The sequence below is a fragment of the Oryctolagus cuniculus genome, chromosome 7, assembly GCF_964237555.1.
Source record: "Oryctolagus cuniculus chromosome 7, mOryCun1.1, whole genome shotgun sequence".
Taxonomy (NCBI): domain Eukaryota; kingdom Metazoa; phylum Chordata; class Mammalia; order Lagomorpha; family Leporidae; genus Oryctolagus; species Oryctolagus cuniculus.
The window spans coordinates 129,340,905-129,364,373 of NC_091438.1; the positions used below are offsets into that span (position 1 = coordinate 129,340,905).

General features: G+C 51.0%; 2 protein-coding genes across 14 annotated transcripts in view; both read right to left on the minus strand.

Annotated features, from left to right (window-relative positions):
• ST3GAL3 (ST3 beta-galactoside alpha-2,3-sialyltransferase 3) overlaps positions 1–17,026 on the minus strand; it is a 230,221-nt gene extending 213,195 nt beyond the window's left edge. For 3 of the 12 annotated variants that reach the window (XM_051856571.2, XM_051856570.2, XM_070078617.1), the window contains exon 1: positions 16,786–17,021. The gene's annotated coding sequence lies outside the window, so the exon portion shown is untranslated. Of the gene's footprint in view, positions 1–16,785 lie in introns of all 12 variants that reach the window. The other 9 variants (XM_051856567.2, XM_002715162.5, XM_070078616.1 and 6 more) reach the window with 7 other exon arrangements.
• A 1,654-nt stretch (positions 17,027–18,680) lies between these two features.
• KDM4A (lysine demethylase 4A) overlaps positions 18,681–23,469 on the minus strand; it is a 47,277-nt gene continuing 42,488 nt past the window's right edge. For both annotated transcript variants that reach the window (XM_008265389.4, XM_002715165.5), the window contains exons 20-22: positions 20,436–20,555; positions 20,064–20,156; positions 18,681–19,935 (exon numbers count right to left, since the gene is read on the minus strand). In XM_008265389.4, the coding sequence (XP_008263611.1) occupies positions 19,795–19,935; positions 20,064–20,156; positions 20,436–20,555 (354 nt within the window). In that variant the 3' untranslated portion in view covers positions 18,681–19,794. The remainder of the gene's footprint in view (positions 19,936–20,063; positions 20,157–20,435; positions 20,556–23,469) is intronic.

The window sequence follows — 23,469 nt, forward strand, 5'->3', positions numbered from 1 at the left end:
CTGGCTCTTGGCTTCAGCCTAACTCAGCCCTGGCTGGATACTGCAGACATTTAGGGTAGTGAACCAGCAAACGGGAAATGTCTCTGTCTGCCAAGTGAAGTGAAAAAGAAAATCAATGTAAAAAAGAAAAATAAAAACTGTAGGATTTTTCAAAATCATTACAACCCCCTGTAAGAGAAAAAATAATTTAAATTGTTAACACTCACATAGCACTCACTGCAGATCAGACACAGTTTGAAGAGTCTGGTACAATTCAACTCAGTGAACCTTCTAAGTTTCCTATGAAATTATCATTCCCACTTTACAGAAAGAAAACTGAGACACACAGAGGTTAAAGTAGTTTGTCCCAGGTCATGATTACAGGAAGCAGCAGAGCCAGGACTCAAACCAGAAGACCTGGCTTCAATTATACTGCTTCTCAGAATAATCAGAAAAGTTACATCAGAATAATAATTATTAGGAACCCAGAATAATTAAATAAAAGTAATTAAAATAAGTAATTTCATGCAAGACCTACACGAAACTACTGCAACAAAAGTGGAGGAGAGGAACAGCGAGGGCTGAGGGGACATGGGGAGCAGAGATGGGAGAAGCCACACCATGATTCTCCCAGGCCCACCCACGTGGCTCTGTAAAATCAGGGCCAGGTTAGAGAGAGCAAAGGGAGATCTCTAGGGACAAACAATAAAACCAACAATATTACACAAAATTAGCACTCAGAAAAAGTGAGCAAAGGAAAACAATACCATCACAGAAAGGCAGGAAGCAAACAAAGTAGACCCCACTGGAAAAAAGGACTCAGTAGGAGTCCTGGAGGCCAAGACTGAAGGGGAGAGAATGAGCAAGAGACAATGTGAAACAATAAAAGGTTTAGGGCTGGCGACGCGGCTCACTAAGCTAATCCTCTGCCTGCAGCACCGGCATACCGGGTTCTAGTCCCGGTCGGGGTGCCGGATTCTGTCCCGGTTGCCCCTCTTCCAGGCCAGCTCTCTGCTGTGGCCCAGGAGTGCAGTGAAGGATGGCCCAAGTCCTTGGGCCCTGCACCCCATGGGAGACCAGGAGAAGCACCTGGCTCCTGCCATCGGATCAGCACAGTGCGCCGGCGGTGGCGGTGGCCATTGGAGGGTGAACCAACGGCAAAAGGAAGACCTTTCTCTCTCTCACTGTCCACTCTGCCGGTCAAAAAAATAAAATAAAAGGTTTAAAAACATTTCCAAAAGAAACTCAACCTATGAAACAAAATCATGTAGCAGCGGGGGTGGAGGGCGGTCCTGTTTCAGTTACTACACTGGTCGTGCGGCCCCATGTTGGAGTGCAAGTCCCAGCTCCACTTTGGATTCCAACTGCCTGCTGATGCACACCTCGGAGGCCGCAGTGGACAGCTCAAGTTGCTGGGTTCCTGTCACCTGTGAGGAAGACTTGGATCAAGCACCCAGATTTCCTGGCTTCTGGCTTCAGCCTGGCCCAGCCTGGCTGCTGCGGCCATTTGGGGAGTGAGCCAGCAGATGGGAGCTCCTTGTTGTCTCTCTGGCTCTCAAATAAGTACATAAACAAACAAATAAAAACATGTAGCAATGGAAGTCATAAGAGATCCAGCATAGGCAAAACTTGTGTATGGAAAAAGAGAGCCAAGCAAATGGAACAGAAAAAGATGCACAAGTGGCCCATTAGAGAGAGGTGGGTTGAGCGCTCAGGGTGTGCTGAGGTCCTGACTGCCCACTGTGCCACTCTTAGCTCCCAGTTAATTTTTTTTTTTTAAGATTTTATTATTTGAAAGGCAGAATTACAGAGAGAAAGGCATGCGCGCGTACACACACACACACACACACACACACACGGGGTGTGGGGGTAGGAGGGAAAAAGAGAGAGAGAGAGAACTGGTTCACTCCTCAAATGACTGCAACAGCCAGGGCTGGGCCAGGCTGAAGACAGGAGCCAGGAGCTTCATCTAGGTCTCTCATGTTTGTGTTGGGACCAAGCACCTGGGCCATCCTCTGCTGCTTTCCCAGCTGCATTAGCAAGAAGCAGCCAGGACTCAAATCAGCATCCATATTGGATTCTGGCATCTCAGGCAACAACAGTACCTGTTACACCACAGCACCAGCCCCCACATCATCTTTTTTGTCTACTCTGCAAAAATGGATCTGGACCCCTTAACACAGACTTCTTTCGCAAGCTGACCTGATGATAAGCCTTGTCAGTAGAGGGCAGTAGAGAGCTACTGCAGGTGGAAAACGGTTTGGGGACCCTGTGCCAGTGAGAGGGCTTGGCAGCTGCACACAGCACCAGGCTTTTCCAGCACCTAGCAGTCAGCACCTTTCCCTGAGCACCTCCCTGGGCAGCTCTGTAGTACAGGGCCTCTGGTGAGGCTCCTCCCTGGAAGCAGCTTCCATGCACCCCAAGGGACAGATTTCCAGTAAGTTCTGCAAAGTAGCATCAGTCACTTCTGTGCCATCCTGTGAGCCACTGCACTGGGGTGTGGACCTCGGTCCAGGCTGGGGACAGGGAACAAGGGAGCATCCTTGGCCACTGCTCTCATTCCTGGTGTAGCAGCTGCTCCTTGCATCTGCCATTTCTATATTCTTCAGAGCCCTCTTTAAAAAAAAAAAAAAAAAGATTTATTTATTTATTTGAAAGTCAGAGTTACACAGAGAGAAGGAGAGGCAGAGAGAGAGAGAGGTCTTCCATCCACTGGTTCACTACCAAGTTGGCCACAATGGCCAGAGCTGCACCTATCCAAAGCCAGGAGCCAGAAGCTTCTTCCGGGTCTCCCATATGGGTGCAGGGGCCCAAGCACTTGGGCTATCTTCTACTGCTTTCCTAGGCCACAGTAGAGAGCTGAATCGGGAGTGGAGCAGCCAGGACTTGAACCGGCGCCCATATGGGATGCTGGCACTACAGGCGGCAGCCTTACCCACTACACCACAGCACCAGCCCCTAGAGCCCTCTTTTTAATAGTTTTCTTCTCCACCCAAAGACACAGGGACAGATAGCGACAGAAAGCTCACACCCACTGGTTTACTCCCCAAATGCTCACAAAGACCAGGGCTGGAACAGGTCAAAGTGGGGACTGGGAATTCAATCCAGGGCTCCCAACTGACTGGCAGAAACCTGGTTACATGAGTCATTACTGCTGCACTTGAGGGTCTACACTGGCAGGAAGCTGGAGTCAGGAGTGAAGCTAGAAATGGAACCCAGATAACCTGATACAGGATGCTGACATCTTTTTTTTTTTTTTTTTTTTTTTTGACAGGCAGAGTAGATAGTGAGAGAGAGAGACAGAGAGAAAGGTCTTCCTTTTTCCATTGGTTCATCCCTCAATGGCCGCTGTGGCCAGCGCACCGTGCTAATCTAAAGCCAGGAGCCAGGTGCTTCTCTTGGTCTCCCATGCGGGTGCAGGGCCCAAGCACTTGGGCCATCCTCCACTGCCTTCCCGGGCAACATCAGAGAGCTGGACTGGAAGAGGAGCAACCAGGACAGAATCCAGCGCTCCAACGGGGACTAGAACATGGTGTGCCGGCGCCACAGGCGGAGGATTGCCTACTGAGCCACGGCACTGGCCATGCTGACATCTTTTAATATTTATTTGTTTTTAAAGACTTGTTTGAAAGGGGGGGGAGGGGGAGAGGGAGAGAGGGGAAGGGAGAGAGAGATCTTCCAATTATTGGTTCACTCCTCAGATGGCTACAACACCTGGGGCTGGACCAGGTCAAAGCCAGGAGCTTTCTCTGTGTCTCCCACATGGGTGGCAGGGGCCCAAACACTTGGGCCATCTTCAGTTGCTTTTCCAGGCCATTAGCAGGGAGCTGGATCAGAAGTGGAGCAGGCAGCACATGAACCAGTGTGGAATGCCACAACACCAGTCTCTTACGTATTTATTTGAAAGGCAGGGTTGGGGGGGGGGGGCGGGGCAAGAATCTTCTATCCACTGGTGCACCCCCCAAATGGCAGCAATGGCCAGGGTGGGGATGGAACTCCACCCAGACCTCCCACCTGGGTGGCGGGGGCCCAAGCACCGGGCCCAAGCACCTGGGCCATCTTCCACTGCTTTCCCAAGCACATTAGCAGGGAGCTGGATCAGGAGTGGAGCAGCCAGGACTCAAACTGGTGCTCACACAGATGTTGACTTTGCAGGCAGCAGCCTAATCCACTGTGCCACAACACCGGCCCAAGGGTGCTAACATCTTATCCAGTGTCTTAACCACTAGCCAGTGCCTGTCCCTTTAACAGTTTCATCTTCACCCATCCAAAGCACACAGTTCAATTTTTAGTATATTCAAAAGTTCAGATTTGGGGCCAGTACTGTGGCAAAGTAGGTTAAGCTTCCACCTACAGTGCCAGCATCCCATATGGGCACCAGTTCAAGTTCCAGCTGCTCCACTTCCCATACAGCTCCCTACTAATGCCCTGGGAAAGCAGTGGAAGATGGCCTAAGTACTTGAGTCCTGCACCCACGTGGGAGACCTGGAAGAAGCTCCTGGCTCCGGATCAGCCCAACTTCAGCCATTGCAGCCATATGGATAGTGAACCAGCAGATGGAAGACGTCTCTCTCTCTCTCTCTCTTTCTCTCTCTCTCTGTTATAGGTAAATAAATATTAAAAAAAAAAAAAGTTCAGAGTTGTGCAAACATCACCACAATTTCAGAATATTTCCATTACTGTCAGAGAGTCCCCTCTTTTCCCAGCCCTAATCTTCCTGTCTCTAGAGATTTGCCTATTCTGGACATTTCACATACATGGCCGGCTTGTCAGTCAGCATGATGCTTTCCAGGGACAAGCATGTCACAGCATGTACTGGTACTTCATTGCCTTCTACTGCCAAGGAATAGTCCATAATATGAATGTGCTTACATTTTATTTACCCACTCATCAGTTGATGGACATTTGAGTCATTTGCATTTTCTTGGCTGACAAAGACTGCTATGAACATTCAGGCACAAGTTTTCATAAATCTTAACTCTTGTTGGATATACAGCCCCAAGTGGAATGGGTTTTTATATATTCACACTTAGGAACAAAACACGCCTGGTGGGATGATAACCCTAGACACAAATGCCTGCGGAAACCCCCACCAGCAGCGCAGGGGCAGCCCCTCTTTCTGCATTCACACCAACACTGGTCATTGTCTGCCTTTATTCCACCTACCCCCGGGGAGTGGGGAGTGGGAAGCGGTGGCGACTGCAGTTTGGGTTTTGATTTGCACTCCCCAGATGGTTCATGATGTTGGCCATCTTTCCACTTGCTGATTTCTTCCCTTACCTGCGGGTCCCAAGTCATTCCCATTCTGTTACAGCTAATAATTCTCACCTTATACTTGGTCTGTTCAAGTTACTATGCTTATTTCTTCCTCCTAGCTGTAGCCAGAAACCCAAGAAGCAGGTAGTCAGTGGTTCTGAGAAGAAAATAGGTATCTGCTTGGGCTTTCAGAGTAGGAAACAGATGATGAAGATGAAAAATACATTGTTGCTGGTCAGACAGCCCCAAGCAGCTGACAAAAAGCCAGTAGGGGTGCGACTAGTAACAACTGGAAACACAACTTTCAGCTTTGTACACATGAGGGTGTCTGTGCTTTTATGGGAAAAAAAACTTTCTGATAGGAGCTGTTAAGGTTTGGTTTCACTGATTTTTTTGTTTTGCTTGTTTCCAGATTGTAGACATAGTTTTTTACTTGAAAAGGGTGATTTCTCAGAACGTAACCGGTCCTGGGTAAATTGAACTGCAACGTTTGACAAGATGGCCTTCCAGGTGGGGACTGGCGCTGAAGGTGAGGCTGGGAGATGACACATGCCCAGAAAGCTGGAGATAAACCTGAGCGTGACATTGGCAACCCCACCAGTCTGTAAACAATGAGCAGGACTGCATTCCAATGCCAGCTTCACCTGTGTACTGCACAGTGCATAGCTAAAGTATAATAACAAATACGGGAGTGAAAAACAAACTCTAGGAGCTGGCAGAGGAAGATAAGCTACCATGGATGACGACATCAGCATCCTGTATCAGAGTCCTGGTTCGAGTTCCAGCTGCTGTGTTTCTCATCCAGCTCCCTCCTAATACACTTGGGAGGGCAGAGAAAGATGGCCCAAGTACTTGGGCCCCTGGCAGCCATGAGGGAAACCTGGATGGAGTTCCAGGCTCCTGGCTTCAGCCAGGCCTAGACTTGGCTGTTGCAGCCAATTGGGAGTGAATCAGCAGACAGAAGATATTCTCTAACTCTGTCTTTCAAATAAATAAAATAAATCTTGTTGTTGGTTTTTGTTTGTTTGTTTGTTTTGTCTTTCTTTGCTTTAGAAAAAAAACAACAAACCTCTAAATCAAAGATAGTGATTTTCTCTGGTGCAAAGTCAGAGGAGTGTAAGGAGAAACATATCAGTGGCCTTTAAGGAAAATACAACATTCCATTTCTTTAAAGAAAGCAAAATTAAAACGATTTTTTTAAAGATTTATTTATTTATGTATTTATTTATTTGAAAGTCAGAGTTACACAGAGAGAGGAGGGGCAGAGAGAGAGAGGTCTTCCATCCACTGGTTCACTCCCCAATTGGCCTCAACGGCCGGAGCTGTGCCAATCGATCTAAAGCCAGGAGCCAGGAGTTTCTTCCGGGTCTCCCACGTGAGTGCAGGGGCCCAAGGATTTGGACCATCTTCCTACTGCTTTCCCAGGCCATAGCAGAGCTGGACTGGAAGAGGAGCAGCCAGGACTAGAACCAGTGCCCATATGGGATGTCGGCACTTCAGGCCAGGGCATTAACCCGCTGAGCCACAGTGCCGGCCACAAAACTAAACCGATTTAAGGATGGGTAAGCACATAATTTCTAAACATTTGAAATAATGAGTCATTAGAAAGTATGAGATGCATGCTGCTTTTTATTGCTATCACTTGAGGTTTTAAATGCCTCTTCCTACAGTTGCTTATCTGCCCATATCTTTAGAGAAAAGAAAAGGTGAGGGAAGAAACACAAAGAAATGGTGTAACATGATAACAGCTCTGTCAGGCTACTGCAGAGTAACCATGCTTGAAGCTCTGCCACCTTATCAGTCTAGATCAAAGCCACTATCACACCTGAGGCAAGCAGGGCCAAGGGGCACCTGCCCTGGAGGAGCAGCGCAAAGCATGTGAGTTCGCGAGTACGCACACATGTCCAGAAAGCGACAGAGAGGGCAGAGAGCTACATGTCTGTGAGCTGCAGAGACGAAGCCCAAACTAAGGTGACCCTGGGAAGCTGAGGAGCCAGCGATCTGTCCTGTTGGCAATGGGGAATTCCTCAGAGAAAGGAGAGGAAAGGGCATGGATCTGTATTTTAGAACGACTGCTCAAATAGCAACATGGAGAGCAGACGGCAGAAGGCCAGGCCAAGGGCAAGCAGAGGCCCCCAGAAGAGCCAGTCCACCTGCCTTCACAGAGGGGACGGACATCAGCACAGGGATTCACCAGGTGCCCAAACAAAGCACAAGTCCCACTAACTGCCGTCTAATAGTTAACGTCTGATGGCCTCCCACGCCATCTCTATGTCAGCTCTCTGCAGCATGTGAGGCTCAGGAGAATCCTCAAGAACATGCAGGGTCCCCGGCACGGAGGGCCAGGCACTGCCACTTACCCGCCTACTGCCTAATGTGGGGCAGTTTATCATTACAGATGGCACCAACGTGGTTAATTTCACAAAAATACTCAATCTCTTTGAGTATCATAACTAAACTTGACAATGAAATGGTGAGACACCATGACACCTGCACCCCAGACAAGTTCCCCCATTGTCACCTGGCCAAGTACTTAGAAGACGTAAAGTTCTTACAAAGGCAGGTACATGTTTGCTCCTACAGACACTGCTGTTGGGGCTAGCACTGTGGAATCGTCAGTAAAGCCACTGCCTGCGACTTTGGCATCCCAAAGTCGTGTCTCCAGTTTGTGTCTCAGATGCTCCACTTCCAATCCAGCTCCCTGTTAAGAGCCTGGGAAAAGCAGCAGAGGATGGCCCAAGTGCTGGGGCCCTTTTTACCCACCTGAGAGACTTGGATGAAGCTCCTGGCTCCTGGTTTCAGCTTTGCCCAGCACCAGCCATTGGTGAACCAGTGGATGGAAGCGCTTACTCATTCTCTCCCTCTCTCTCTAAAATTCTTTCAAATAAATAAATAAATCTTAAAAATAAAAAACACTGTTGCTGCCACCAGTGAGAAGGCTGATGTCTGCGCAGCATGGAACCAGGCAGATCACCCCTGAGTGCACACAACTGCCCTCCCCAGATCTAGGACACACCTGACAAAAGCTAGAAACCAGCTGTTTGTAAAAAGTAGCTCTGTTGAGCACGTTCTGCAAATGGATGTGTTTAAACGTCTCCATCTGCAAGTTAGTTTGTTACCAAAAAGACAGAACCATATTGCATTAAAAAGTGTGCTTCAAGGACCAAACACCCTTCCAGAGGATCCCACATTTAAAACTATTTCCACAAGAATCCTAAGGCAGTATGCACCTGGTCCCTCTCTTCTGAGGTACTGATTTTCCTGGGGGCCACACAACTCAGGACTACAGGACTGTTCTCAGGGCTCCTGCTAGTGTATCTGTATATTCCTGTGATAAAATTCCCTCATCAAAACTCAAAGATGGAAGTTACTCATAGGATATTTAAAAAATGTTTAAACTGCAAATGGATACTGAAATAAGAAAGCCTGAGACCACTGCAATATACTTTTTTTTTTTTTTTTTTTGACAGGCAGAGTGGACAGTGAGAGAGAGAGACAGAGAGAAAGGTCTTCCTTTGCCGTTGGTTCACCCTCCAATGGCCGCCACGGCCAGTGCGCTTCAGCCGGCGCACTGCGCTGATCTGATGGCAGGAGCCAGGTACTTCTCCTGGTCTCCCATGGGGTGCAGGGCCTAAGTACTTGGGCCATCCTCCACTGCACTCCCTGGCCACAGCAGAGAGCTGGCCTGGAAGAGGGGCAACCGGGACAGAATCTGGCGCCCTGACCGGGACTAGAACCCTGTGTGTTGGCGCCGCAAGGCGGAGGATTAGCCTAGTGAGCCGCGGCGCCGGCCTTGCAATATACTTTTAAAAATTTAGCAACAGGGTCAGCATTGTGCAGGTAAAGCTACTGCCTGCGACACCAGCATCCCATAAGAGTGCAGGCTCAAGTCCCAGCTGTTCCACTTCCAATCCAGCTCCCTGTTAATGCACCTGGGAAAGCAGCAGAGAATAGTCCCTGCCACCCATGTGAGAAACCCGGATGAACCTCCTGGCTCTTGGATGGCCCAATGCTGACCGTTGCAGCCATTTGGGTAGTGAACCAGCAGACGGAAGATCTCTCTCTCTCTCTCTAACTCTGCCTTTCAAATAAATAAAATAAAAAAAAAAACAAAAACGAAAGCAAACAAAGAAACACTTAGCAACAGAACTTTCTAACTTTTTTCATAGATTCCAAACCAAAAGGCTAAGTTTTAAGCAATGTTAAAAACACATCAACGTGCCACTTTCCATTCACTTGGCAAGAAAAACGGACATCAAGGAAAAGGGGCATTTACTGACATCTAGACAGAGAATGACAAGATACGGCAGTGGGTGATGTTTAACCAGATAACACAAACTAGGTTCAAGGTATTCAGAAAGAAAGCACTTGGGTCAAGCCAGAATGTCTGGGTAGGAACATAACTGAGAACAAACCCAGCTCACACACCACCGTCATCTTTAAAAATACATATCTATTTTTTAAAATCAGGGACAGGCACTTGGCCTAGCAGCCAAAAAGTCAGCTGGGCCACCCACATCCAAATGCCAGAGTGCCTAGGTTCAACACCCGACCCTGCTCCTAATTCCAGTTTCCTGCTAATGCAAAGCCTGGGCAGCAGGTGACAGCTCGCATACTTGGGTCCCTGCCACCCCCGTGGGAGACCTGGGCTGAGCTGCTGGGTCCCAGCTTCTGCCCTGGTGCGGCCCCAGCTGTCTCAGGCTATTTGGGGAGTGATCCAACAGATGGAAGATCAATCAATCCTCCCCCACCCCAGATCAATGGTGTTTTGAATGTAAAAATAAATAAATAAACACACACACACTTCATCGGGAAAATGACTGAGGAGGAGCAACACCCCTTAGGAGGAAAGTAGTCGACCATGACAGAAGAGAAGTCAAGTGTGTTTTAGCTGCCTGTGCCCTGAGCACACTGCAGTAACACCAGCAGAACAGCGTAAGCACTTGTGTCACCTCTGAGGGCTGAGGACAGCCAAATGACCATATACAATCTGTGCATTTCGACACTGTGTATTGGGTCTGAACTTCTCTGTTCAGATGAATCGGAGCACTGTCAGCATTCAGAGTGCATCAGCAAAGCCACAGGCCAGCAGTGGGCATCTTCAGGTGGTGGGGCTGAAGGCTGATGACCGCCTGCCCTGGACCAGGTAACATGGAAACTCACACTGCTAGTTTGATCAGAAGAGGTCTGGTCTCTGATGGCACAAGACCAGGCTTCTGACATCTGCTCCCTCCAGTCCTCAGAACCACCTTGCGAGCTAAGGATTTTCCTTATCTGAAAACCAAGAAAGACGGATTCCTTTTGTTTTGTTTTTAAAGATTTATTAATTTATTTGAAAGTCAGAGTTACTGAGTAGGAGAGGGAGGGAGGAGAGAGAGGAAGAGAGTGAGAAAGAGAGAGAGGTCTTCCATCCACTGGTTCACTCCTCAAATGGCCACCAGAGCCAGGGGCTGGGCCAGGCCAAAGCCAGAAGCCAGGTCTCCCACATGGGTGGCAGAGCCCAAGCACGTGGGCCATCTTCCGCTGCCTTTCCAGATGCATCAGCAGGGAGCTGGCTCAGACGTGGAGCAGCCCAGGCTTGAACCAGCACTCTGATACAGGATACAGTGCTGCACGCTGCAGCTTAGCATGCTGTGCCACATGCCAGCCCCTGGTCTCCCCTCAGACGTAAGTACTGCATGACTCTTGAGCAGCAGGCAATAGTACTATGGCTGCAAACCTCAGAACTTCCCAGGACAGGGCAACAGGGCACTTCCTGCACTGCCTCCTCCACATGTGTGGTCATGTTCCTAAAGGCAAAAGGGATAAAGTCCCTTCGCATCTGCAAATCCTTCAGGGGCTCCTAATCGCCTTCAGATCAAGCCTGCACTCCAGCACTCACCAAGCCCCTCACAATCTGCTCCCCACTGACTTGCACCTGAAGGCCCACCCACACTCTACTTGGGCCACGTGAGCATCCTCAGGTTGTAGCCCTCCTCCTGGGTTTCTAGGCCGTGGGATCTATTGCTTCCTGTGTGTGAAGCTTCTGAACCCACATTCACCCAGCTAATGATGGCCCATTCTTCAAGATTCAGGTCAAGCACAAACTTCTCTAGAAAACAATCACTTATATTCCCAAGGGGCATCAGGTCCTCTTTTAGGGGAATCCCACAAGACCCGTGGCCACAGCTCTTGGTGCAGCATCTGCTCTTGGTAACAGGGTTCCACATGTGTAGATTCAACCAACCACAGAATGAAAGATTCAGGGGAAAAAAACAAACTCTAGACATAAACATAGTTTCTTCCTTATGATTACTCCCTAAATACAACTGATAACACAGCTATTACATTAAATATGATCAGTAATCCAGAGATAACAAAGTTTACAAAGAATGTGTGTAAGTTATATGCAAATAATACGCCATTGGCCAGCTCCGCAGCTCACTTGGCTAATCCTCCGCCTATGGCGCCGGCACGCCAGGTTCTAGTCCCGGTTGGGGCACCGGATTCTGTTCCAGTTGCTCCTCTTCCAGTCCAGCTCTCTGCTGTGGCCCAGGAAGGCAGTGGAGGATGGCCCAAGTGCTTGGGCCCTGCACCCACATGGGAGACCAGGAGGAAGCACCTGGCTCCTGGCTTCGGATCGGTGCAGTGCCGGCTGTAGCGGCCATTTGGGGGGTGAACCAATGGAAAAGGAAGACCTTTCTCTCTGTCTCTCTCTCTCTAACTCTGCCTGTCAAAAATAAATAAATAAATAAATAAACAAACAAACAAACTATGCCATTTTGTATAAGGAACCTGAGTGTGCATAGATTTTAGTATCTATGGCTGTCCTGGAGCCAACAACTGTGATATGAGGGAGGCTGGCTTTCTAGGACAATGGTGTTCTAACCACTGGCTCCCCTGCTCCTCTCTGAGGCCAGGCACAGATCTTTCACAACCTGAGGTACAAAGGCCTAGCTCAACACCTGTGTTCAATAAGTACTTGGGAATGACTGGAGCACCTGGCCTAGTGAGAGAGACAGGCACATACACAAATAAACAGCATTCAGTACCATAAAGGCACAAGACAGGTGCAGCAAGAATGCCAGCCATGGAAGCTGGGGGAAGGTAGGAAAACCTGCAGGAATCTGTCCACCTGCGTCTCTGGGGTTTCCTTACCTGATTCGTTCAAGCTTCTTCAGACCCTGATGTTGCTCACGAGCACCTGCTCTGAACCAAGCACCATGAAAAGCACTGAATGCAAACTAACTCGTCTGCTCCTCAACAGCCCCTCTCTGCACGGCACCAATGGGGCAAGGCAGGCTCCAGAGGGCATTGGCTCAGTGTCTCACTGCCCTGGCTCTGTTAGTGGCTGAGTCAGGGTTTGAACCCAGATCTTGTCTCCCCAATCCAGGCTCCAACCAGCATTCTATGCTTCTGGCCTCCCCAAGTACTGGGTTTGCTAACTTCTACTAAAGCCAATTAAGCAAGCCTGAAAGGGTAAGGTAAGATTTTTCTATTTTAGTCACTCAAATGAAAATGCACCTCAAATTATTACATACTTCCTGACTTTTCAGACTGAATACCCTGACTGTACCTTTTTTTTTTTTTTTTTTTTTTTTTTGACAGGCAGAGTGGACAGTGAGAGAGAGAGACAGAGAGAAAGGTCTTCCTTTTTGCCGTTGGTTCACCCTCCAATGGCCGCCGCGGCCGGCGCACCGCGCTGATCTGATGGCAGGAGCCAGGAGCCAGGTGCTTTTCCTGGTCTCCCATGGGGTGCAGGGCCCAAGCACCTGGGCCATCCTCCACTGCACTCCCTGGCCACAGCAGAGGGCTGGCCTGGAAGAGGGGCAACCGGGACAGAATCCGGCGCCCCGACCGGGACTAGAACCCGGTGTGCCGGCGCCGCTAGGCGGAGGATTAGCCTATTGAGCCGCGGCGCCGGCCACCTTTTTTTTTTTTAACACCTCAGCACCACCTCCATTACTAAGGGTGCTATAAAGTAGTGATGCCCTCGGGGATGACTGTGTTATAACTGAGATACAACAGATTGCCCCTGCATCAACAGCCTTGGCTGTTAGCTCACCAGTGCTTTGCATGGTACCTGGCTCCAAGCAGCACTCATGAGAGCTGTGATTCTGATCTGCACTTCCCAGGACCCGTCACAACCACTTCCTGCTGCTGCAGGGAAGCCTGTCTCCACAGCCCACCTGACCTGGTGCCTCTCATCTTCCACGGATGCAAGGCCCATAGGAGATGTAGCAGGCTTTTAGTGCAGCTCATCAGGTACTTCTGGCTCTCTGCTTCCCAGGCATGTGCAATCCTCTATCCTTCTTTAAAGTTAGGCATGGCCGTGGGACTTGCTTAGGCCAATGCAACGTGAATGAAAGAGACATGGGCCACACTGAGACAGAAACTTAAAAAGCCAGAGTCGAGGCCAGCGCTGTGGTGCAGCGGGTTGGAGTCCAGGTCTAAAGCGCCAGCATCCCATGTGGGTGCTGGTTCTAGTCTCAGCTGCTCCTCTTCCGATCCAAGATGGCCCAAGTCCTTGGGCCCCTGCACCCATGTGGGAGACCCGGTGGAAGCTCCTGGCTCCTGATTGGTGCAGCTCCAGCCATTGTGGCTATCTGGGGAGTGAACCAGTGGATGGAAGACCTCTCTCTCTCTCGCTCTCCCTCTCTCTATAACTCTGTCTTTCAAATAAATGAAAATCTTCAAAAAAAAAAAAAAAAAAGCCAGTGACCACTTGACCACCACTTCTTCATCTACCTGGGGCCCTGAGTGGCCACGAGGAGCAGAGCTCCACGTGTGCTCACACTGGGCTGGCAGCATGAGAGAGGAGTCAACTCTCATTCTGCTGAAGCCACTGGAGTCTGGAGCTTTAGGTTAATACAGCCTAAGCCAAGCCACTCAGACCATTTACTTCCCGTCTCTCAATAGCGGATGCTCTCACATGAGTAACTTCATTCACAGATTTTATAATGCACATTTTGATTGCACAAAGGATCGTCTTTGCACTCCTCCTAAATCAAAGCTCTTTAATATAAAAATGTATCTGTCGGCCGGCGCCGTGGCTCAATAGGCTAATCCTCCACCTAGCGGTGCCGGCACACCAGGTTCTAGTCCCTGTCGGAGCACCGGATTCTGTCCCGGTTGCCCCTCTTCCAGGCCAGCTCTCTGCTGTGGCCAGGGAAGGCAGTGGAGGATGGCCCAAGTGCTTGGGCCCTGCACCCCATGGGAGACCAGGAGAAGCACCTGGCTCCTGCCTTCGGATCAGCACGGTGTGCCGGCCGCAGCGCACCAACCATGGCGGCCATTGGAGGGTGAACCAACGGCAAAAGGAAGACCTTTCTCTCTGTCTCTCTCTCTCACTATCCACTCTGCCTGTCCAAAAAAAAAAAAAAGTATCTGTCAAGTACCTCCCCTGTAAAAACACTGTACCAGATGATGAACCCAACAACTCATGTTTTGCAAAAGCATCAGTCTTCCGTTGCGAGTACACAAAGGATTAAGGCAATTATGGCAAAAGGCCAGGCCCTGGTGGTAAGGTGGCAGGAGAGACAGCTCTTCCCCCTGGGAGGAAAGGAAAGACAAACTCTACAATGCAAGTTCCCCATCATAAGCACAACAATCAGAGGGCCAAGGGCGTCATTTAAGATAGGCAAGACCAACAAGAACATGGAACACAAAGCGTGAAGATTTCCACTGATCAAGAAAAGACAAAAAATTCTAAGGGAGTGGCAAGAAATGAATTGTCCATGCCAGGCTGGTCTGCACCTAACTCCACACGGGATCGCGGTGGGGAGAGTAGAGGCTGAGGGTCTTGGCCAGAAGTGACAGCACTTCACATGGAAAGATGGGAGACAAGAACAAAATGTTAGGGGGTTTCTGGAGCACTGCACGGGCATGGGGAAATGCACGTGAACAGTATCAAGGCTCCTCAAAGTGGTGTAATGACAGCAGGGGTGCAAAGCAGCAGATGCCAGAAATGGGGTGGCAGGAACCTCAGCAAGACCTGGCAACCAGCTGGACGTGGAGAGAAAAGAAGAATGAACTTGAGACGCAGAACCTGTGTAGCTGAAGGAATTGTTACCCCAGACAGCTGCAGCTCATCAGAAAAGTGACAACGACAGCCCCAGTGCTGCTGCTGTCCCTTCTGAGGGTCAGCTCGAGCTTCACCTGAAGGAAGGAGCACTCCCGCGCGTCACCCCCTGCTCCACCTGCCACAGCGGCGCTTCTCGGAAGGACGCCATCAACCTACCTTTTGTACTGGATGCCTCCGAGTTCCCCTCAGCCAATGCCTCGCACAAAACATGTACGCAGCACACACCTGACCGATCCAGAGTGAATCGGTCTCTAAGAACATGCACGTCTCGGTTCACCTTTAGTAATTTACTTTTATTAAACCACAGTTAAGACACTTAGACATGTGAAATGGATTCACCAATTTAATACCTCAAATATCCTTAAGAACCCCTGAGCTTAACAGCTGTTGTTGCCTTAAGAGATTATTTGAGAATACTATTTAGTCATAAATCCGTGTGCCAGCTTCCTTTTAATCCTCCAGACCAGGGGTGGGGAATGTCCAGTCCACTGGCTGTATGAGGCCCAAGAAATCATTTGGCCTGGGTGCCAAGGCAACCTCAAAATTCAGTAAATCTACAGCAAGCTAACTTTTAGGCAGACGATTTTCAACAGCCCCTGAACGATCCAGATGGCCCCTGGCCTGACTCCCACCTTGAGGAGCCACCAGACAGGGCAGGGACCTGAGCTAAGAAATAACCCCACTTGTCCTGAGAGACTTCTTACTTTCAGCCATCTCATAAGTCCTGGGTTTGTTTTGGTTTGTTCCTACGTTCACCATCTACATATAACACAGACAATTCAAAGACCCACGGGGAAGTTTGTATGGTGTCCTTTCCAGGACACCATTCCTTCTTCAACTAATTAGGACAACGCGTTCTCACGTTTCATTCCTTCCTTGTTATGTAAGAGAAACACAAACAAAAGTGAGGTTTACTGAGGAAGCAGTGACAGCGGGCGCTGTCGTTAAGGAACCCCACGCGCTCACGGGACGCCCTCCTAACCAAACGCGCGCTCCTCGCTAAGCCGCCGTCTCCAGCAAGGCGGGACACAATAGGGGAGAAAGCGCCAGAAGGGCAGACGCAAGAGGGTACTCTGCCAAGCAAATGTGACCCCGGTGCCCCCGAAGATCCGAACGCGCGCAGGCCAGTAGGCGCCGACTCCCGCTCGGGCTCTCTGCCTGCAGTTTTCCCTCCTCTTCCCACCGCGGGCCCGAACCACCGCGTCCTTCCACAGAGCTGCGGGGTCTCGCGCGCAGGTGACCTCCGAGCGCTCGACCAGCGAGCAGAGCAAGTCGGCCTTCCTCTGCCCTGGCCTGCATGGAGCCCCCTCCCAGGCGAGGTCGTGCAGGACCCCAGCCCGGGGAACCCGGGAGCCGCGCCCCGACCTCTGCTTCCCCAGCACAGTCGCGCGCTCCGCGCTCCACCCGGGGCCGCGGCCGAGGAGGGGGCGGCGCTGGACCGCTAGCCGCGGCCGTCGCGCCCCGAAGCGCGTGGGGCAGGATCTTACCGCAGCGGAGAGAGAAGCAGGGGGGAGGCGGTGCCCGGCCCCACGCGAGGCAGGAAGGCGCAGGCGGCGGCGCAGGCTGCGGCGGCAGCCGCGGGGTACCCCGGCGGGCGCCCACGACGCGGTGGGCTGCATGGGCGCCGCCATAGTGGGGACGCAGCGGCGGGCGGGGCGCACGGCCGCGACCCGGGGACGGCGGGACCACCAATCCCGCTCTCCGCCTCGGCGCCCTTGCCGGGGGTCGGGCCTACACCGCCAATGAGCTCGCGGGAGCCGGGCGGGGCGCTGTGCGGACCAATGCGGAGCTGCGCTGAGCAAGTGGGCGGGCACAGGCCGGGGCCGCCCAATAGACGCGGAACTCAGAGTTTTCAGGCCCGCCCACCGCGGGTGCCGGGCAGCGCAGGATGCGCCGGCCAGGGGTTGCTGAGCTGGAGCGCACACGCCCTCGCCACGTCCTCTCTGGCATCCTGCTGCCCTGAGGAGCCCTCCTCCCCGCCTTAACCGACCAGAGGACGGTTCCTTGGCCGAGCGGGAGTGCCAAGTGAGGGCACGCCCGTGTAGTCCTCCGTGCCATGAACCCCCGCTAGTGCTCTCGTAGCCCGAGGCCTTGGACCCCCGCGGGCCCCTCCAGCTCCGTGGTACAGGGCCTCGTAGGAAACGTCTAGTTCGGCAACCCGCCTTAACCCACCTATGTACTGCAGGGGTCCCGTGCTCTCCCAACCCCACTCCATTCCAGCAGGGAGGTCGTACCCGGTATGCCCTCGGGAACAATGTAAAATCTCATTTCTCCGCAGTACGGGGGAATTTGGACGACAATCCTTGGACGCCAATCCAAAGATCCTCCTTTACCCAGGGAAGGCGGGTGGCTGTGGCAAAAGGCTTCTTAGAGGGGCCTAAAATAGGCGGTGGCCGGAGGGCAGCGGGGGAGCATGAGGCCAGTTCTGTGAGCTGGGAAAGTCCGGGGTTATTCCTGTTGACAAGTGTTGAGACGTGCAAGGTTTCTAGGAAGAATGGCTGACTGTTGAGTGAGAACTCTTGGGATTACACCAGGCACCCAGCCCCAAAGGGCTCTGGGCAAGGATGGGGACAGGGGGCTCAATGAGGGGGGAGTTGAGCTCTGGGACACCATGGAGAAAGGTGGGAAGTGTCCCTCTGGCAAACTTAAGTGACCACAGTGCCCACTCACTGATCCAGTAAGGCCTGGCGCTGCCCAGCTCCCCTGGGAATTCTTCGTTCACATGGAAAAGTGCCCAACACCTGCTGCTCCTCCCTTCCCCCACACTGAGATACCAAATAAGCCACTTGGCAAGCCCAGGGACACAAAGCAGGGTTGGGAGGAACTGAGCTGCCCCTAGCCTCTCCTTCACCTGGACAGGCCAAGCAAGCCACAGGAGTGCCCCCTTCCTACCCTATGACCCCTACTGCTGTCCACTTTGGCCTGAGGGACCCACCAGGCCAAGGGAACTTGGTATTCCTCCAGGTACTGTCTCGCCAAACAGGCAGCTCAGGGAATGGCCTCAGGGACTCCCGCTTTGGGCACTTCCCTTTCAGACCAGCCCCGCCCATTGAAAATGTATCAGATGGGACACAAGGGCAGGCAGTGGAGCTAGGCCTTTCCCATTTCCTCCTCCAAGGCAGAGGGAGCACAAAGACGTCCCTGCCCCCCCGTCCCACTGTGCTTGTCCTAATAGATGGAAGCTGACAAGGAAGCAGCCATCTCTGGACAGCTTTGCAGGTCTTGCTTTACTGGTTCCCCTTCAAACACACGCCCTGCTTCCAGGGCCCTGTGACTCCAGGTCCGCCTGAGCCTGACCCTGGGCCTCTTGGGCTCCGTGGGGCAGACAAAGCCGATCCTCTGCTTAACATATTTTATTGCTAAGGACAAGGTGATGCACCGGTTTTCAAAATAATTTGGTTTATAGCGTTCATACGTAACAAAAAAGGGGAAGTATTATAAATCTGATTCTTGTATACATAGAGTATAGGTGTAAAGCCCTCCAATCCTGGGCCCAGGCAAACAAATGCATGAGGAGCAAAATCCTGTTTAACCCCTTCGTTGTTGCCCTCTAGTCCCACCCCCCGCCCCAAATCAGCTCCCTCCCACCCCCAGACCAAGAGCACATCCACACTTGCCCCTGGCCTCCAGCAACCCCAATTCATCCTAACCACCCCCCAGCCCCTGCATGATTGCAATTCTGTTGAATCACTCACCAGGCTCTGCCTGCTTCAATCATTAAAAATTCCCCTTCAGGGTATCCCCCGTTGACACCCTCTAACACTGTGCCACGCGGCCTCCTTGCCTAGAATGCGGAGGACGAGTCCCCCATTAGCCCTATGCGCTCCTTCAAGGGAGGACAAGAGGTGGCAGTGACTCCTTAGCATCTCAATACTGCAGCTTTGCCAGCACTCTAGACATGTTCCAGGCCTGGACAGATGCCACACCCACCTCCGGCCAACCCCAGGGGCCCTTACTCAGCTCAGCTGAGGGCAGAATTTCACATTTTGTTTGCCCTGCATAGGCAAGGAGGAAAGTAAAGGCCAGGGGCTGGCAGAAGCTGGTCCAGACCAAACACACATACCCACGCACGCAGGCGCACGCACGCACACACATAAATACAAAAAGGGGGTAGGGACAAGTACCAGCACCTCTGACTAGTTGGTGCAGGTGCTCATTAGGAAGCTAAGTCCCAGGCCAGGAACAGGGCAACCAGCCCAGCCAGCACAGGCGACCCCTTTTATGGACTGGGGCCAGTGCAGCCACAGCATTCCAGTGCTCAGCCCCTCAGCTGGGAGACCAGAGGCTGCTGCCACATGTCCAGAGATGGCTGGTCCTTTCACTACATGGAATTCGAGGAGGGTGGGGGGAGGTGAAGGGATCAGCTAGTTCATTCCTTCTTCTTTTTACAACTTCACTCGCAGAGCCTTCTTCCGAGTCCCAAGTGTCTGCTGTGCTGTGGACCCCCGAGTGCGCTTGCCTCCGTGGCTGGGATCCTCTTGGACCCTTGGAAGCACCTACTCCATGATGGCTCGGTATAGCGCAGGCTCGATATAATCTTCCCGGTATCTGGAGTTGATAACCCGTTGCCGCTTCTTTTCTTGCTTTACCTCTTTTTCTGTGAAAATCTCGTTGAATCGCATATCTGAGGCTACTGACTACAGAAAAACAGGCAAGCCAAATAATCACTTTGTGGTCAACCACCCCGAGTGAAAACAGGGACACGTCCTCGTCTTGCTCCCTCCCGCCCGGGCAGGAACTAAGGGCTCAGAGAACACACACTCACCAGCCTGGACTTGACTCTCTTGGGAAGCTCTTCATCCAGCGTGTACACATCATCTCTCTTAACCACGAGCTGTGAGCCATCCTCAAACTCCACCTGCCAAGGAAACAAAGGTCTCTTGCTGGAATACCCCTGACTTTCTCCCTGGTCCACCAAGTGCAGTGGCAGTATCTTGAAGCCCAAAATAGGATTAGAATGCTGAAGGCCTGGCATGTCTGAAGCCTTACCTGGCGGCCTGGACACAGGCAAACCTTAGTTCTGGAAGGGCTGTTACCAACCCATTCATTCTCCCAAGAACAAAGACTTGCCTGTGCTCCAAGAAGAAGCACCAAATTCATCAAGCATACCCAACTCCCTTGCAAGAACACTGGCTACCTGATACATCTGGATGGGGTGAGAGGCCACAAACTTGGCTCCGTAGACTTGGCCATCTGTCCATCTCACTTGGACCACTTCCCCTTCAGCAGGAGGACCCAGCTGGAGACAGTCCTGGCTCTGAGGAAACAGGGAGGAAGGAATGAATGGCAGGTTCCCCTGAGCACAATGGAAACTTCCATCTACTCAGGGAATAAACCAGGACAAAGTCGTGCCCAGACCCCACACGGAAGGCAGCACGCTACAGGCTGACAGATGCAGTGGTTAAGATCTGCCTGCTGTATCAAAAGTCTGCCCCATATCCTGCTCTCCAAGGAAACAAAAACGAGCAGCTATGGTAAACTAAGACAGAATCACATCCCCTTGAAGGGCTGCTATGAAGGAATGCTGCAACTGTACTCAACGATGTTTGAAGAAATGTGTTCTTGCCGGCGCCGCGGCTCACTAGGCTAATCCTCCGCCTTGCGGCGCCGGCACACCGGGTTCTAGTCCCGGTCGGGGCGCCGGATTCTGTCCCGGTTGCCCCTCTTCCAGGCCAGCCCTCTGCTGTGGCCAGGGAGTGCAGTGGAGGATGGCCCAGGTGCTTGGGCCCTGCACCCCATGGGAGACCAGGAAAAGCACCTGGCTCCTGGCTCCTGCCATCGGATCAGCGCGGTGCGCCGGCCGCAGCGCGCCGGCCGCGGCGGCCATTGGAGGGTGAACCAACGGCAAAGGAAGACCTTTCTCTCTGTCTCTCTCTCTCACTGTCCACTCTGCCTGTCAAAAAAAAAAAAAAAAAAAAAAAAAAAAAAAAAAAAAAAAAAAAAAGAAATGTGTTCTTAAAATACAGGAAAGAAAAGAAAGGAGCATCTGCCACAGGACTTGGCGAATTACTTTCATGGAGTTTTACTCCTCCCAGAAGGGGTCCCTTGGGATGAATCCTCCCGGCATTCCCACCACAGGCTGCAGGGCGTGCGAGGTCACTGCTGGTGCATGTCTGGTGGGTAGACTAGGAGAAGGCCCTTAGGGACATGGCCCTAAAGCACACAGCACAGAGGGCAGGGCCAGGGAGTCTGAAAGGAGACGGCGTTCATAGCTGACAAGAGGGAGCACAGGCTCTGGGTCCGTCCTGTCCTGCTGGGTCATTTATTGAGTAGAAACATTTCTACAGTAAATTTCCAGTTTACTTATTGGCTAGCTAATCGTTTATTTTGAAAGAATCTCACAATGAAGCAGAAACTTCAGCCATCTCCTCCCTCCAGTCTAAGACGGAAGCTTTAAATGAACGCGCTCTTTGAGAAAGCACTTCCACTCTGCAATTCAGCTTCACCTCCTTTCACAGCAGTATCCCAGCATGCTTTGCAACCTGTGAGGCCTTTCTGGGCAGCATGTGAGGCCATGACTATTTTCCTAATGATGAGAACATTAGCCTTTGTCAGTGTGTTGACACTTGGAGTGATTGTGTAAAATCTATGCTGGGTACAACTGCTGGCACTGGAGCACACTCCGAGACAATGGCCCTCAGCTCTGCTGTTACTGCATTCGTCATCACTGAGCATTCATAATTGGGGGGGGGGGGGATAGGAAGAAAGCCGTTCCACAGAACAATGCCCCTGCTGAAGCAATACAAATTACTGGAGCCAGTGTTGTGGCACAGTGGGTTAAACTACCATTTGCAACACCAGCATCCCGTATCGTAGTGCCAGTCTGAGTCCTGACCACTCTGCTTCTGATCCAGCCCCAGGATGCACCTGGGAAAACAACAGAAAATGGCCCAAGTACTTGAGCCCCTGCTATCCAAGTAGGAGACCCAGATGGAGTTCCTGACACCTGGATTTAGCCGGCTCAGACCTGGCTGTGAAAGGCATTTGGAGAGTAAAATGACAAATGAAAGATATCTCTCTCTTTCTCTCCATCACTCTTTTTAAGACAATTTTAAAAATACTTTTGTTACATCTCAATCTTTGAGGACATGAGTTAGTAGTCACAAGACACGCCAGAGCATGACGCCTGTCTTCAGGACTGACACCCATGCTGCTGTTGGAGCAATGAGCTACACTAGCTGCTTTGTTCCTGGAGCACCAGTTTTATTATGGGGGGGGGGGGGGGGGTTGAGGGAGCGAGGTGTGGTGGATAATGACTGACGAATTCTAGCCATAGTGACTCAAATATGATGCAGCTTCATGAAAATGAATGAGATGACCCTGTCACTTCAAGGAAAAAAATAGTCTCTACTGAGAAAAAAATTCAGGTTTTCAAGCAAAAATGAGACTTGCAGAAAAGTATCTTAGAGCTAAGTTTTCTGAAAGGATGGGTTGTACCAATGAATGTGACTTTTTGTATTTATAATAAAATGTAACAATATTTGGAAGATCTCCACAGCCCAGAGCACCAGTGATTTCTGAACACTCCGGGTATGAGGCTACGAAACCATGCATGGAGTCCAGTGGATTGTAACGTAACACAGTAAGAAAGCCCACAGACGTGCCTCCCGATTCCACACTGCAACTCACTCTTAGGAAACTGCCATTTGCTGAGCCTGGGTGGGTTACCAGACAATAACAACTACAATGATCCGAAAGGCCATTTATTAAAGTATCCCTCTCCTTTCCAACAACCCTGTCTCTGAATGAAGCCAAATTTTCATCCTAGACTTGAACCAAAACATATCATCACAGGTTGAGTGAATAAATGACAATGGCACTCTTCTCACTAGTTGATTTTTCTAGAAGTTATTTTATCAGTTTTAATATATAATAAATATTGATGGACCTATAAAGAGCTCAAGAAATTCAACAACAAAACAAACAACCCAGTTAAGAAATGAGCAAAGGACATGAACAGGATTTACCACAAATGGCCAACAGACACATGAACAGAATGCTCAGGATCAATAGGTATCAGGGAAATGCAAATAAAAACCACAGTGTTTCACTTCACCCCAGTTAAAATGGGTACCATCCAAAAATCAAAAGATAACAGATACTGGTGAGGATATGGGGGGAAAAAAGTACCCTAACACTGCTGTTAGGAATGTAAACTGGTACAACCATAA